The sequence below is a fragment of the Acomys russatus genome, chromosome 16 (genome assembly GCF_903995435.1).
Source record: "Acomys russatus chromosome 16, mAcoRus1.1, whole genome shotgun sequence".
NCBI classification, from domain to species: domain Eukaryota; kingdom Metazoa; phylum Chordata; class Mammalia; order Rodentia; family Muridae; genus Acomys; species Acomys russatus.
The window spans coordinates 35478088-35494899 of record NC_067152.1 but is presented as its reverse complement, the minus strand read 5'-3'; the positions used below and the strand labels follow the sequence as shown (position 1 = coordinate 35494899).

General features: G+C 48.3%; 1 protein-coding gene and 1 non-coding gene across 2 annotated transcripts in view; one reads left to right on the top strand and one right to left on the bottom strand.

Moving 5' to 3' along the window:
• Positions 1–16263, bottom strand: part of Arsg (arylsulfatase G) — a 76989-nt gene extending 60726 nt beyond the window's left edge. Inside the window, exon 1 of the mRNA XM_051158956.1 lies at positions 16006–16263. Coding sequence (XP_051014913.1) covers positions 16006–16223 — 218 coding nt within the window. The 5' untranslated portion in view covers positions 16224–16263. The remainder of the gene's footprint in view (positions 1–16005) is intronic.
• LOC127200871 (U6 spliceosomal RNA) lies at positions 6446–6554 on the top strand. The gene has a single exon (XR_007832094.1). It is a non-coding gene; the product is annotated as a U6 spliceosomal RNA (small nuclear RNA).
• Positions 16264–16812: the final 549 nt, after the last annotated feature.

Genomic DNA, 16812 nt, shown 5'->3' with positions numbered 1-16812 from the left:
AGAAAGGCTGTCTATAGTCGCTCTGGCCAGTGACCTCAGCTGAGGTCATCACCATGGAGATAGCCGCCCTGTTAACAAAGCTGTCCCCGGACCTCCATCTGACCACCTGCTTGCTGAATTCACCAACACACTGTGAGGGTGACAGATGCCTAGCTAAGAAGTTCCTGAGCTACAACAAAATGGTGGCTGTCTGAAGCTCAGGACACACGGGGAGGTGGAGGCAGTTGGTTATTCAGCACTTCACAGCAAGGCAATGTCTAGCTCTCTTACGTCACAATATTTGGAGACTACCAGCATGGGGGTTACCAAAATGAAAGCTACGAAATACATGCTGCTTGGACAATACCAGGACTCTCTGGGTTTGTACACAACAGCAAAGTCTTTCTCAGTACAGGGACCCTGGCCTCATTTCCAGTATACAGGTTAACTCCAAATCAAATTCCTTTTTTAAAAGAAGAAAAGAAAAAGAGAGATAGACTCTCACTGTATAGCCCAGGCTGGCCTGGCACTCTCTATGTAGCCTAAGCTGGCCTCAATCACAATACTTTGTTTCCCCTTTCCTGAATCCTGGGATTATAGGCTCATGCCACCACAGCTGGCCTTAAAATTGTGTGTGTGTGTGTGTGCGCGTGTGTTTTATCATGTATGTGCATGTTTGTATGTGTGTGTGTTGTTATGTATGTCTGCCCCTGTATGCATTCAAGCACATGCAAGGTGTGTGGAGGCCAAAGGACAATTTCAGGTGGTGTCCCGCAACAGTAATCCATCTTGTTTTTTGAGACTATGTCTCTCATCCCCTAGAACTAGCAGAGTAGACAAGGCTAGCCAGTAATCACCAAAGATCTTCAAATCTCTGCCTCTCCAGGACCAGTGTTACAAGCACGGACTACCTCCACTTTTTTGTTTGTTTTTGTTTTTTTAATACAGGTTCTAGAGATAAAACTCAAACACATTACCAATTCAGCTTTATTACCTCCCCAGTCTGAAGCCATTTTTAATAAAGTGACAAACAGCAGAGAGGACAAAAAAGAGAATAGTGCAAGGCGACTGCACTGTGAGGCCACAGGCCTGCCGGTCAGGAAGTGTGCTCCAGTCCTAAAGCCCCACTCTTGGCAGCAGGCCACACGACACCTCCAATGACACCTCCCCATGACAGAATGAGGGCAAGGATAGTGCTGGTGCCTACGCACAAATGCCAGGTTTGCACAAAGCTGGGTGAGGCTCTCCCTCAGGATCTTCCGGGAGATCCCGGGTTCATAGCTAAGGAACTCCGCCCTGCCAGCACTTCCCTTCTGTCCCCTCAGCCCCTGGGGGCTCAGGAAATTGTACTTGTGGCCTTCCTTCCCTCGATATCCAGGTGCCTGGGATAACACTCCCAAGCATGGGTTTCTTCCAAACACTCCCAGCGCCCCAGACATACTGGGATCACAGGACTCAGGCTCCTGAGGGAAACCTCGGATGCTGATGCTGCAGGCAACTGCCAACCGCTGCCCTAGAGGCTGCACACAGCTCCATCCGTGGCTCACAGCATTACTCCTAAACCACAGCGTCACACCCAGGCACACAGTCATCCTTTCTTCCTGCGACAGATGCCCAAGGACCCTCCTAGCTCACACTCCAAGGGGTCCTCATGGTTTTACCCTCATAACCTTCACCTCGGTGCTCACGAAACACCTGTTACAACGCTGGGCACTTTCCCAAGCACTTCGCACACATTAGGCCATTAGCATCTGTGGCCCTTGGGTTTATTCCGTTTTGAACATGTCATTGCGAATGGAGTGGCCCAGGTGTCCCAGTGTCTTCTCTACACCCAGTAGGATCAGCGGCACAATTTGCAGCGCCCATGGGAAAAAAAAAAACAAAGAAGCAAGACCCCACTAACCATTCAGCAAGGAACCAGAAGTCCCAAGTGTAGGCCTCTGTGAACCTGCCTGCGCCACATGCCTACAAACGCAGGGCCACCTCAGAGCATCAGCCAGAGCTGATGAAATGCCAGTCGGGGGCCCCCAGCCCTCTGGGCTTCTTCCCAGAGCCAGAGAGAAACGGCTGTTGGTCCTGAAGCCCCAGGTAGTTCTCCCACAGGACCTGCAATTGTTTCCTTTGCCCTTCTCTGCAAGAATGCCAGTATCTTTTAGAGATGTGTCCCCGCCCCTCCCCCCGGCCCTCTCCACCCCCCGCCCCGCATGCCTGTTGTTACTCCAGTCTTCCCTATCTCAGTAGACACCGCCTCTCACCCAGTTGCTCAAGACAAAGCATCAGCTGAGTCCAGCACACCTGCAACCCAGCACTCAGGAGGCAGAGCCTGGGCTTCATAGCAAGACCCTGTCTCAAAATAAAACATTAACAGACATCCTCTCCCCCTGCCTCTCTCTATTCATTCTCCCCAACATACTGTCTTAGTTTGCCTTCTGTAGCTGTAATACCCACCACCGTGACCCACAGCAACTTAGGGAGGAAAGGATTTATTTCAGCATACTGACTCCAAGGCTGCAATCCACCACCAACAGATGTCAGGGCAGGACGTCATGGCAGGAACCTGGAGGCAGAAACTAAAGCAGAACCCACACTACTTACTGGCTGGCTCCCCACGACTTGCTGAGTCTGCTTTCTTACACATCCAGGACCACCTGCCAACAGCCATCACTGCAAATAAAGTGCTGGGCCCTCCCACCGCAATTACTAATCAAGATGATGCTCCGCAGACTTGCCTACAGCCCAATCTGGGGGCATCTCCTCAGCTGAGCCTCCTCTTCCCAGAGGACCCTACTAAACCAGCATAAGGATCTAGCCCTGTGTCTCCATTTGTCTGCAAATAGGCATCTGCCTCTCAGGGTCACCGTATTGTGTAACTCTAGGGAGTACCACCATACTTACTGTGGTCTGGCGCTGTTGAATAGGACATACCTGGCCCCGCTCTGCTCACCCATTTCTGATTCCTGTAGTCTCTTCCTCACTTCCACCCACTACACTTTTCTTTTTTTGTTTTTGTTTTTGTTTTTTGTTTTTTCGAGACAGGGTCTCTTTGTGTAGCACTACACTTTTCTCATGTTGATTTTTTTTCCCATTGAAACACAGTTTCTCCATGAAGCCCTCCCTGTCCCAGAACTCCCTCTGTAGACCAGGCTGGCCTCGAATTCAGGGATCCGCCTGCCTCTGCCTCCCAAGTGCTGGGATTAAAGGTGTGCGTCACCACTGCCGCCACTCCGTTTAGCTAAAGTGATGTTGAAAAGCAGTTAGCAGCCAAAACACTCATAGCCATAAAATACGCAAACTTTTGAAATAAAAAAGTAAGGTGGAGGACAGCTGAGGAATGTCCCCGGCCCTATACACACGCACATATATATGCATGTGCTTACATACACACATGCACGTACACATGAACACACACAGACACGGTTTGCTTGTCTTTTTTAAGTATAAAGACACGTGCAAATAACAAAGTAAAAATGAGCCCACTGTGAGGAGAACAAAGAAGGTGAAATAGGAGGCTGAGGCTAAATGCACTGACCAAAAATAAAAATAAAAATAAAAATGGGTGCAGATCAGAGTCAACCGTTGCTAAGATGGGGCTACACAGGAATTTGCTCTAAAGCCCCCCTTCCTCTGGAAAACGAGTGTGACTGGCTCTCCCTCACCATGTTACGTGAGAGATTCAATGAGATGAAGCACACAACCCCATTAGCAGGGCATCAGGCACCCAGCAACTTTCAACACTCATGTCGGCTGATAACGCTAGCAGAAATGTGGAGAAAGCGAACGTTCCAGCACGGGATAAGGAAGAGGAGGCAGAAGTGAGCACGGCATGGAGGTCCTTGCGACCACAGACTTCCAGAGAAACCAGGAATGGCTTCCCAGTGGGAAAGATGAAAAACCTGTTCTTCCATCCAGAAAGCTGAGAATAGAGATGGTTGCTGGCCTGGTGGTCTGTGTGACCTGTTGGGCGAGGCCATGTCAAGCTCCCACAACCAAGACCAGAGGTGGCTAATGGCCCAAATGACCTCTACGCTATCTGTATGAGCTAGTAAGTTAACCTATCTCTAGAACCCATCTTGGAAGAAATGACACTACCCTGAGTTGAGTTCCGATGTTATTACTCTTTTCTTGTGCAATGGGAATTGTATCACACCAGAAAACTTTCCTCCAAATTATGCTGGGCTTAAATACACTGAGAATAAACTGCCTATTATCTGACTCCCCGATGTCTGACCCAGGTTGATGACGTCAATCTGCACTGCATTTTCATTCTCATCTCTCTGCAAGGCTCGCTTCCCTGTGTGACACCTGCGGGAACCCCTCACAATGAGCGAGTGGAATTCCAGGAGTAAGTGGTACTTAGCTGCTGGTGATGCTGCGCCAGGCAGGCCTCACGTTCCTGCTACATGTTAGGCTCAGCACAGAGAACTCGTGCTGCCCTCATCCCAAACTCCCAAGTCCACGCCCGTCAACCAACCACCTCCAAGTATAAAGACACGTGCAAATAACAAAGTAACATGAGCCGAATGTGAGGAGAATAAAGAAAATGAAACAGGAAGTTGAGGCTAAACGCACTGAAAAAAAAAAAAAAAAAAACCCATGGGTGCATTAGCTCCAAGTGTCCAAATCCTTCTTTTTGAGACAGGGTCTTTATGTGTAGCCCCGGCTAGCCTGGAACTCAAAATGTAGGTAAGACTGGCCTCAGACTCAGAGAGGTGCCTGCCTCTGCCTCTCCAGTGCTGGGATTAAAGTTGTGAACTGCACCACCACTCCTGGCATACCATTAACTTACAAACTTTTTATTATTGGTGGTGGTGGTGTGTGTGCGTGCACACACCTGTGTGTGGAAAAGGAGGTCAGAGAACAGTTTGTGGAGTTGGTTATCATTCCATTGGTTTTTTTGTGGGGGGGAAGGGTGTTGGCTGGTTGGTTTTTGTTTGGTGTTGTTTGGTTGGTTGTTTTTGTTTGGTTGGGGTTTTTTTTGTTTGTTTGTTTTTGGGTTTTTTTGCTTGTTTGTGTGTTTGTTTGGTTTTGGTTTTTTGTTTTTGTTTTTGGTTTGGTTTGGTTTTGGTTTTTCAGTTTCTCTTTGTGTAGCCCTGGCTATCCTGAAACTCCCTCTGTAGACCAGGCTGGCCTCAAACGCAGAGATCCACCTGCCTTGCCTCCCAAGTGCTGAGATTAAAGGTGTATACCCCCACTTCTGACTAAGTAAATCTTTTTTTTTTTTAACTATTTATTTATTATGTATACAATGTTCGGCCTGCACATGTGCCTGCACTCCAGAAGAGGGCCCCAGATCTCATTATAGATGGTTGTGAGCCACCATGTGGTTGCTGGGAATTGAACTCAAGACCTCTGGAAGAGCAGTCAGTGCTCTTAACCTCTGAGCTACCTCTCCAGCCCATAAATCTTTTTTTAAGCAATAAATTAAAGTGGACAGCTCCTGAATAGTCATTCGAAGTTGACCTCTGGCCTCCGTTCGCATGCACACACATACATCCACCCACAAAGCAGTGTAAAAAGATTGGCTGAAGTTTAAACCCCAGTATCTCCAAATGTGAGCTCTGTGGGCGCAGGGCCATTGCGTGCGTCGCTAGTTTCAATAGAGCCATACTGGTGTACAGTGGGTCCTTACCCAACCTAACTGTTCAAAGAGAAAACAGACAAGAGAGAAGACAGTGTGCACAGACCCAAGACGTATGGAGGGAAGATGTCACATGAAAACAGAAATAGATGGCAGTGAGGTCACACTCTGTCCAGGTAGCATGAAGCCAGCAGCTGCTGGAAGAAATCGAGACAACCCTCCCCCTCCCCCTCCCCCCCCCACCATTTCTGAGGGAGCATGACCCCAAAACACCTTGATCTTCCAGCCTGCAGGACAGAGGGAGCCAGTTTCTATGGTTACCAGCTACTCAAAAGCATTAAAGGCATAGATAGATAAGTAGCAGGGCTGGCGGTATAGGCCGATGGTCTCCGCTATTTGGAAGACTATGGAGGATCATAGTTCAAGTCCAACCAGGGCTTGTCTATTATGGGGGTGTGGGGGGAGGCATTGTCAAGACAAGGTTTCTCTGTGTGGCCCTGGGTATCCTGGAAACTTGATCTGTAGACCTGGCTGGCCCCAGACTCCAGAGATCTGCCTGCCTCTGCCTTACAAGCGCTGGGATTAAAGGCATGCGCCACCACCATCCAGTGAGACCTCATCTTAAAAAAAAATAAAATAAAATAAGAACAGGCTGGGATCAGAGCTCAGCAGTAGAGCACTTGCCTACCATGCACAAAGTCTAGGTTTGACACCCAGGACCATACAAACAGACAAACTGGGTGTGATGGGGGGCACACCTGCCTGTGATCTTAGCATGTGGGAGGTGAAGACAGAAGAAGGAAAGATGTAAAGACATCCGTGGTTACAATACAGTGAGTTCAAGGCTATCCTGTACTACATGAGACCATGTCTCCAGACAAGAGCAGAGTGCTCGCCTCAAGAAGCACACGTACTACCATTAAAACAATACAGAGGGGAGTAGCATGGTCTCTGATGCAAGGATGGTATGCAGATTGGTGGTGCATACTATAGTTCTCACAACAGCTAAACTGTGGACCTGACGTAGGAATCCAACCAGAGAGGCACAGACAAGGAAAATGTGGCATGCGTACACAGTGGAAAATTTTTTCTTCAGTCAGAAAGGAGAACAAAGTTATGTTTTCAGGGAAATGGACACAACTGGAAATAATGATATTAAGCAAATTCAGCCAATGTCAAAAAGACAAACATCATATGTTTTCCCCCCCTCACTTATGGTTCCTAGATATTAAAGAGAGAAAGAGAGCGGCTAATTAGTCTAGGGGGACAAATAAAACCATGGAATGAAAATGGGACTATGAAGGGAAATACATTCAGCAAATAACATATACAAGTATAAAAACCTGAGAGGCTAAAATATACATTTTAAAAGGAAGAAAGGATGAAAGAATAACTTGGCTTGCCCCTTACTTGCTCCTCTAGATTCTATCTATCACAGTCTTTGCTTGAAGCCCAGGAGGGTTAGCCTTAACTGACTTTGGGAGCCTGGCTACCCTCCTCACAACTCTTTCTAGCTAGGGTATGTGCTCATCTGTCACCATCTGTACCAAGGCCACTGGGGTCATGAGTGGGACTACTGGACATCTACGCTCCGTGTGACTCCTATGGATCTGCTGATGTCTGCTCCCGACCTACCCCACAAACACAGACACACTGTGGCCTCAGGACCTTGCTGAGCCAATGTCTAAACAGGGTTATTCAGAAACCAAACCTGATGTGGTTGGTGGCTCACCCTTGCTGTGGGGCTGAAGCAAGAGCAGTGCCTGAAGTTCAAGGCCAGCCTGGGCTATATAATGAGTTCCAGGCTAGCTTAGACTACAGAATGATACCTTGTCTCAAAATAAAACACAACAATGCCAGGAGGTGGTGGCCCACGCCTTTAATCCCATCACTTGGGAGGCAGAGTAGGTGGATCGGTGTGAGTTTGAGGCCAGCGTGGTCAACAAAGCAAGTCCAGTACAGCCAAGGCTACACAAAGAAACCCTGTCTCTAAAGGCCAAAAATAAAAATAAAATAAAATACAACAGAACTGGAAATAACTCCTTCCCCCGTAGCCTTGGGAGGAAAGAGCCACATTTCCTGTCTTATGAAGGCTCTTGAGAGAGAATGGGCAAGCTAAAACAGCCCTCTCCAGGGCTATGTCCTTGAGGCCAGCCGGTCTTCTTTGTGTGTTGGTGGAGCTGGGTTTCTGCCACACTGGTGGAGACCTGGGAACTACAGGTACTGGTCAGTACCAGGGGCTGCAGATGGAAACATGGGCATACAAGAGGAATGGGACAAGCCCCTGCCCTCTAGTGGCTCAGTAGAGGGTGGGCATCTCTGTTGTGGGAAAACAGAAGACACCAGACATTCTTACACGGAGGCGCGCACCAGCAAGCATTCCTTCAAAGAAGTTACGTGTGTTTTCAGGCTCCAGAGCGGTGAGAAATATTTGCGTAAGCCATGCACTGTGTTTATCACATCATTCTGAACTAATAATGTAGGCAGGAAACACCTCGATTAACTGCTATTCCGGCTTGCCCATTGCAATTGCTGTCCTGAACGTGACGTCTCCATGGACATACTGATGTCATCTTCTTGTGAACCAACACAGGGCGCATGCATGTCCAAACAAGATGTAGCTTTGAGCTCCTTTACAGCCTGTGGGCTCTAGACAGAAGGGACTTCAGACTGCAACCCTGGCTGCAGACACACCACCTTGATGGAGTGTGGCTGCCCTAGCAATATCTGCTACATAAAAACAAAACTAAACAACTTCAAAAGAGAAACTCGAGTGGGGGGTGGGGGTCCTTTGGAAAGCCTGGACAGTACCCATCTCCTCACTTGCCAAAATACACTGCTTTGTTTTGTTTTTTTAAGATTTTATTTATTTTATATGAGTGCTCTATCTGAATGTAGATCTACAGGCCAGAAGAGGGCATCAGATCTCATTACTGATGGCTGTGAGCTACCATGTAGTTGCTGGGAGTTGAACTCAGGACCCCTGGAAGAGCAGTCAGTGCTCTTAACAACTGAGCCGTCTTTCTAGCTCCTCAAAATACACAGCTTTAAGACATGGCCCCGGTGCTTCCTCCCCATCCCATCCCGTGTCCATTTGACAGGGGCTAATGAGTAAGCACCAGCAAGACCTCATTATCTGGGAAGCTTCCCCCCTCCACCCCCCAAATCTATCTGGGCAGGCTCAGGCCAGTTCACCAACAGGAGTCCTCATTAAAGTCTGAGAACACATTGTAAAGCAAAGCTGGAAACAGGAGGCCAGACTTTACAGCAGGCTGCTAACAAGAAAAATCAGTACAAATTAAGACACAGCTAGGCAGTAGCCAAGCAACTTGCTGTTGCATAAATTATGTGTATTAGAGTCGGGGACAGAGGATACTGGAAAGCCTGCCGCAGAGAGACGCCACACTGCAGAGCGCAAGCGTGCCCAGCCTTCACTTACAAAGAATTTAAAATAGATGACGAGGCTCTCCGTGGCAACTATCTAAATTGTTATGTGACCGGAATTAAAAAACTATCTTCGTTCCATTCATAATTTAAAGGCAGAGGAGGTGGAGACAGGTTTTTGAAATCATCTGTTGTGGCTTTTATGTGTGTCGTGAGGGGACAGGGTTGGGAGGAAACTACCTGTGGAGGAGACTTAGCTAAAGGGACCGGCAGCTTAGTTCCACCTCCACACCACCTTCTCTTAAATGGGAAGACGACCAAGTCCTCGACCACAGGCGAAAAGTGGTAAAGGTGCCTCATTGCTCCTCCTCCCCCATTCATGAATGCACTATCTTGTTTGTTTATTTGTTTGTTGTTTCCAAACAAGTTCCCCGGAGCTGAGTCGAGTCCTGGGCAAATCTTCTTTTTCCATGTTCCCACTGTGAGTGCTTGCACACTCACAGGGCACACTGGGACAGCTCAGTGCCTCCCAGACCTCACATCGCTCTCTATCAGTAGCACCTGCATGAAGCTGCCCCAGAGAGCCTCACTGCTAACATTCTGAGGCATTCCAAGTATTCTAGAATACGAGCCGGGCGTGGTGGCACACGCCTTTAATCCCAGCACTCGGGAGGCAGAGGCAGGCGGATCGCTGTGAGTTCGAGGCCAGCCTGGTCTACAAATCGAGTCCAGGACAGCCAAGGCTACACAGAGAAACCCTATCTCAAAAAAAAAAAAAAAAGTATCCTAGAATACTCTATCCACCTGCTCTGCCTGAAGCACCTTTCTCCTCCTTGGTCTGGCTAATCCAGACACATCTTTAAGGTCTCAGCATTGGGGCCTGTGACAGTTAATCTTGACTGTCACCTTAGTACAACTTAGCATCACAGTGGGAACAGACCCCTTGGCTTGTCTGTGAGAGATTTTGTAAAAATAATTTATTTAATTTTACTTTGTACATTGGTATGAGGATATCAGATCACTTGGAACTAGAGTTAAGGACAGTTGTGAGCTGCCATGTGGCTGCTGGGAATCGAACCTGGGTCCTTCGGAAGAGCAAACAATGCTCTTAACCACTGAGCCATGTCTCCAGACCCTGTGAGAGATTTTTTTTAAATTAGGTTAATTAAGGTGGGACGGCCCATCTTAGATGTGGGTGGCACCATTCCATTAGGCTGGGGTCCCAAGACTGAATAAAAAGGAAATCAAGCTAGACAACTGTGCTCACTTCTCTCTGCTTCCTGCCCTGTGACCAGCTGCCTCAGACTCCCTGCCACAGTGGACTGTGCCCCTTCAAACTGTGAGCCAAAATGAACTCTCCCTTCCACGAGCTGTTTTGTTGTTGTTGTTGTTTTAATAATTTATTTTATACTTTGGTGTGGGGATGTCAGATCCCTTAGTACTGGAATTACAGATAGTTGGGAGCTGCCATGTGGGTGCTGGGAATTGAACCAGGGTCCTTTGAAAGAGCAGATGGTGTTCTTAACTACTGAGCCATCTCTCCAGCCCCACGAGCTGTTTTTGTTAAGTGTTCCATCGCAACCAGAAACAGCTGCCACAGATCTCCTTCTCACTGGCTTCTTTTCACTCCAGTGCCTTTCTCCTCTTAGAGCCCCAATGTCACCCTGAGGTTACAGGAGGTGAAAAGCCCAGCATGAAGCCTTTCTCCTTTCTCTTGGGGGACCCACATAAGGGGTGTGATCGCTCTATTCTTTAAGCTGTCAAGCCAGTTACATGCAGCTCATGCTGAAAGCACCCCAGAGAAGGAGATGAGCAGCAGTTTCTATTCCGGCAACACACCACCCTGCATTTTTTCTCTTATCTTTATTTGCCATTAGGAATCTGTATAAGGTGAGAGCTGGCGTCACCACTCTTAGAGATTTCCTATTGAACGATTGTATTCCTGAGTCTTATAGAGCAGCTGATTGTGGCGACTGATCTTTGATCTCACACTTGGTTAAGCAGGCCGACACCAAGGCCCCACTGGTTAATATTTCAGTTCCCTTTTCTTCTTTTTCCTTCTGAGATTCATTACCATCTGGGTCACCGTGTTTCTCAGTGTCTATTAAACAGAGCCGAGAGGTAAAAGCTTGCACGCAGCCCTTCCTGCCATCTTCATGTTGTCCCACTTGATATGTGAGCCTGACATGACTTTTATGTTTATTTGACCTGTTTACTGAAGAGCAAAGATGGAAAGCTGCCCACTTCACAATGCTGGGAGACGGAATGGGAGCCACCAGGGCACATGAGGGTTCCTCCCAGTGACGGTCCTTCTACTCCTACATGTGTGACAGCCTATGTAGGTGTTACACAGTTGGGGGGGGGGGCTTTCTCTTCTTACCCCCAGTCTCACTCATAATGTCCTTCATTTCTGCCCTGTGTCCATAGTGTGCCAGACAGCAAGGGGCTCACCAGTCCCTTGTTCGGTGAGTGTCAGCCTGCTTGGCATGCTCCTTTAGGTCACTACAAGCACACACGTGCGCACACACACACACACGTGCACACACAGACATACTGACACACGCAGGCACACACACACAGACACACTGACACACACAGACACACCACTGCCAAGGCTTCATGAGAGATAACAGGGAATGTGGTCAATTCTCGAGAACAGAAATCAAACCAGGTATTTGGTTAAATTGACAGCTCAATTCACTACTCAGGAGGCCCTTTTTAGAAACAGTTCTCAAGTTCCTGGGAGCCTCTGACCTTTGAGTAGTGACTATTGATCTTTGATGACTAAGCTGCCGCCCAGAACCTCTAGGCAGTGGCATTGACTTGAACCAGAACTAAACTGGGGGGAGGGGATGGGGGGAGAGTGGGGTGCTGGTGGGGGTGGGGTAGGGAAGAGGCAGGAAGTCAGAGCAAGATGCAAACTGAACATGATGCACATGAGTAAGTGTGGACACAACAGGTTCTGAGCTTCATCAGACTCGGCCTGGCGAGCAGTGTGCCCGGGAGGGCAACCTGTGAGCTGGGTTAGCTGCCAGCAGGTCTGTCACACTCACTGGTCACTCTCTTTCTCTCCCATAAAGCACCTGCGGATGGGCTGTGGCAAAGGGCCCGGTCAGTAGAACCGCTGCCTTGCAAGCATGAGAACCTAATGTCAATTTTGGGATCTCCATTTAAAAGGAAAATCTCAGGTGTGGTGGGGACTACTTAACACGAGGGTTAGAGGAAAGGAAAGGATCATCACTGAGCTCCCTGCTCAGCCAAGCAAGTCTACTTGGCGAGTTCCAAACCAGGGAGGGACCTTGTCAAACAAAACAAATCCAAACCAACAACAACAACAACAAAAATAAAACAATGCCAGTGACATGGCTTCCCAAGTGCCTGCCGCCAAACCTGACTACTTGAGTTTGATCCTGGGGCCCATCTGGTGGGATGAGAGAACCAGCTCTTTGCCAGCTGTCCTCTGGCCTCCACGTGCATGCCTTAGTGCAGTGGCTCCCAGCCTTCCTAATGTTGTGGCCTTTTAATACAGTTCCTTATGTTGTGGTGACCCCCAGCCATATAATTATTTTTAGTGCTACTTCATAACTGTAATTTTGCTGCTGTTATGAGTCGTAATATAAATATCTGATATGTCACCCCTGGGTGGGCTGTGACCCACAGGTTGAGAACCACTGCCTCCGTGTAAGGGTCCACTCCATGTATTTTTAAAGATAAAAGAAATATTAAAAAATAGCAGATGACACCTGAGGGATGACCCTTGAAGCCAGCACCGGCCATGGCTTAGCTGGAAGCCTGCCTTTCAAGTAGTCAAAGCACAGAAGGAAAAGCCGCTGACCTCCCATCAGAGTACCGTCTGCCTGACCATTGTCACCGGCTCAGATAAACAGAATAAAAAAGTCTCCACTAAACCAGGCTGGCCCCTGGCCCCCCTTCTGCTCAGAGAGATGCATTAGTGGAACAGCTCAGAAAAGAGGTGACTGGGCCTCCAGGATCTCAGCTTAAATAACGCCCAGATGCCTCTTAGAGAATGCACTCGTCACTCAAGTAGAAGCTCTTAAACGTTTAGAAGTCAGGTGTGTGAGGAGGTCTGTCTGGAGAAACTGTCTCCCCAGGGAGGGCGGGGGAATGTCAGCATACAAAATTCAAGATGGACAGCAAGCATGGTAGTACAGGTCTCTAATCTCAGCATTGGGAGGTAGAGGAAGACAAAAGGATGTCAGTGAGTTTGAGGTCAGCATGGTCTACAGAGTGAGATCCAGGCCAGTCAGGGCTATATAATGAAAGTTTGTCTCAAAAAAAAAAAAAAAAAAAAAAGGAGCGCCAGGTGTGGTAGCAGCACACCTTTAATCCTTGCACTCAAGAGGCAGGCAGAGGAAGGCAGGTAGATCTCTGTGAGTTCCAGGACAGCCAAGGCTACACAGAATCCCTGTCTCAAAACAAATAAACAAAGCAAGCAAACAAACAAAAACAAAAAGGAGAGATGATTTCAGCCAGCTCCCACACGCCCTAGTTTCTGAGATAAGAGCTTAGCCCAGGCTGGCCTTATACTTGCCCTCTTGCTGACTCAGCCCCCAGCATACTGAGGTTACAGGTGAGCCCATGAGGTCTGGCTCTAAAGGTACTTACTGCTGAGCAGCAGGGACCCACTGCTCATCACACAGGAAGCCCTGCGCTTGTGCCAGGAGTGCAGAGACAACAAGTTACTTTTCCTCCTGAAGTCCAGCGCTAGAAGGGGCCCATGTGTCTTTTCTGCTGCTGATGCAACAAATTACAACCGGGTGACTTGAAGCAACACTGCAGGAAGCCAAAGATTTTTAAATGAAGATGTCAGCGGGATTGGCTTCTTCTGGAAGCCGAGGGAGAATCTATTCTCTCTCCAAACTTCCTGGGGCTGACAGCAGCCCTTGGTAGAGACATATCCTTGGTAAAGCCTCGGAATCCTCTTTGTTTCATTGTCCTGTTTTGTTTTTTGAGATTGGGGGTGGGGTGTCTGTGTAGCCCAGGCTAGCCTAACTCTTGACCCTCCTGTCTAAGACTCCTGTGTGCTAGACTCACAGCGTGTGCCACTGTGTCCCTGCGCGCCCTACTCTTCTTACACTAACCATTGCATTTGCTTCCACCTTTAATCCAGTGCTGGCATCAAGCTTTTTCACTGCTCGCATCTGTGAAGACTCTGGGTCTAGGGTAAAAAGTCCGCGCTCACTTCTGGGTTTGAAAACCTATCAATCCCCTGAGCTTGAAAACCCACCAACCCTTGAACTTGAAAACCCTGAGTTCAAAATCCCTAAACTCACCCAAAGCTCGGGACTTGAAATCCCACCAATCCCCCACCCTAGAAAACTCCTCCCCCAAGAAACCCTCTGTAAAGCCTTCAGTTCAGTTCCATGCTCCGCCTCACCCAAGCAGAGACAGTCATCTTGTGCCTTTCTCTATAAATCTCTCATGTGAGGTTTGCTGTGCAGTGTGACTTTGTGGTCTTCCCTGACTGCTGACTGCCGGGTACCTTTCCCTTCAGGGCTGCAACACCTCAATTGGGGAAACCTTTCTCCTCAGAGCTGCAACATATACACTGGATAGACATGAATTGTGTGTGTGGGGGGGAGGGGTGTGCTTTTTAATACAACCCATGAGGTCAGCTATGGAAAGACTTGCCATTTAAAGCTGTAAGGGCAGAGCACTGAGACTTGAGTGGTAAGTAGCAACTCAAGAAACAGGAAGTGGACAGCGAGCATAGGAAATGTCCACCACACAGGTCAGTAAGGAGAAGCCCACCCAGGGAGGTGATAACTAGAGTCAACTGCAAGATGGAGAAGCTGCAGGGACCAAAACAGTGTGCGAGATGTTTTGTGGGGTTTGGGATGTAAATCGTTCTGAATGATTGGAAACAGAGAGACGCTAAAAGTTCACCTTGGCTGAGATGAGTGCGATGGCTGCAGAAGGCGAAGTCAGCCGAGGCATCTACCTCAAGGGGAAAAGCTCCAAGTTCTTGAATGCATAAATCAGAAACTCCAGGGAGATGCTGCACACGCTGTCCCTAGCAGCTAGCATGAGCGTTCCCACTGAGCCAAATGTAGGCAGTTTACAAAACACAGACAGGATCCATGCTGGCTAGCCATGCCCCTGCCTCCAACTGGATCAACATGGGCCCAAAGGGGGTGTGGGGGACTCAGAGGAGTCTGCAAAGCTCTGACATGTGCTCTCCATCTTAGTGAGGAAAGAGGCTGGGGTCTGAACAAGACTTTGCAAAGGCTGTCCGCTAAGCACTGCTGCCTGTCAGACACATACCCACTCCCTCAGACGTACAAGTCTTAAACGCCAGTTGCATCTGTTCACAAATAAAATGTGTGTGCTCAGTGGCTCTCAGTTTGCTCATCATAGGCCATCCACTCCCCTGAGCACCCAGGTAGGTGTTGCACATCTCTCCTTTTGTACTCCAAACACTCCCAGTATACACCCTTGTGTAGCGTGACTGTCTACTTTCAGCTTAACAAGGTTCCCCTTCGGGAAAGTGAGTAAACTGGACGCAAGAAATCTCGTCTTGTGTACCTCTAGATCCTGAACTCCTAACATACATACATCTTACCAAGTGAGTGGACAGAGGGGTGAGTGGGTGGATATAGGGATTGGTGGATATACAGATTAGTGGAGCTGGTACATGAGTAAGTGGATGCATGATTGGAGGATAGATGGATGACTGGCAGACAGACAGATGGATGATAAGCAAATAAGTATATAGATGGATAGACATTTATACGGCACCATACTAGCTCCAAGCACAGCAAATCAATACAGTAATGAAATCAACATGGACTTATTAACTGCTTATTACAGTGCTTTGTCAGAGCTGGAGCGACGGCTCATCCGATAAGAGTACTTGTTGAGCCGAGGGTGGTAGTGCACGCCTTTAATCCCAGCACTCAGGGTTAGGCAGATCTCTGAGTTCAAGGCCAGCCTGGTCTACAGAGTGAGTTCCAGGACAGCCTGGGCTACACAAAAAGCAAAAGCAACAAACAAACAAACACCTGGAATGGTGCAAAGTGTTGCTGGGAATTCTCAAGACTCACCTCATTCCTTCCGAAGCCATCTTGTCCAGATTAGTGGTGTCCGTTGTTTCTGCCCAGTTTGCTCCGAGATCACCCCATCCCATATCATCAGCCAAAATGATGACAATGTTTGGTTTGGGGACTCCTGTCTTCCCACTGATAGAGAAATCCATGAGAGGGTAGAGAAGTCCAGAGAAAGTCACGCCAACAAACAAAACCTTTAGAAAAAGCCAGGCCATGTTGGTACAAGAAGATTCCTGTGGTCTCAACTGAGTGATGATAACCCAACCAGTGCCACCAAGTCCTCTATGAGTCTTCTCTTTGTTCACCTTCAGTGCAGGGTGTCACCGAGGAGCATGGGTCCAGTTGGCAAGAAGACACTGGCGTTAGAAATGGCTACAGGGATGGTAGGGGCTATGAAAATAAGGCCCCCGTCCAGAATCTTAATCCCAAGAGAATCGTGAAATGTGTCACTCTTAAGTTGGGTTGACCCCTGAAGATGTTTCCTTGTCACAGGGTAATGAGATAGGACTGGCTGGGTGCTGCACTCAGACATCAGTGTCAACAACCACTCTTTGTCTACTCAGCAAGGAAGTAGCCCTCTGCAATCAGGGAGGCTAGGGCCACAGCGCAAGCCCTGCATCTGCTTAGGACTTCATCTGGTGACCACAGGATAAATTCTCACATCTGCGCAACACCTGGATGTTCTAGAGGTCAGTCGGCCCCAAATGAGTGTCTGAGTTCCAGATGGTTGAGGTTTCTGTAAGGTTTCCTGAAAGAACAAAATCTGACAAGAAAACAAAGAGTCGAAACAGCCAGGCCAGCTGT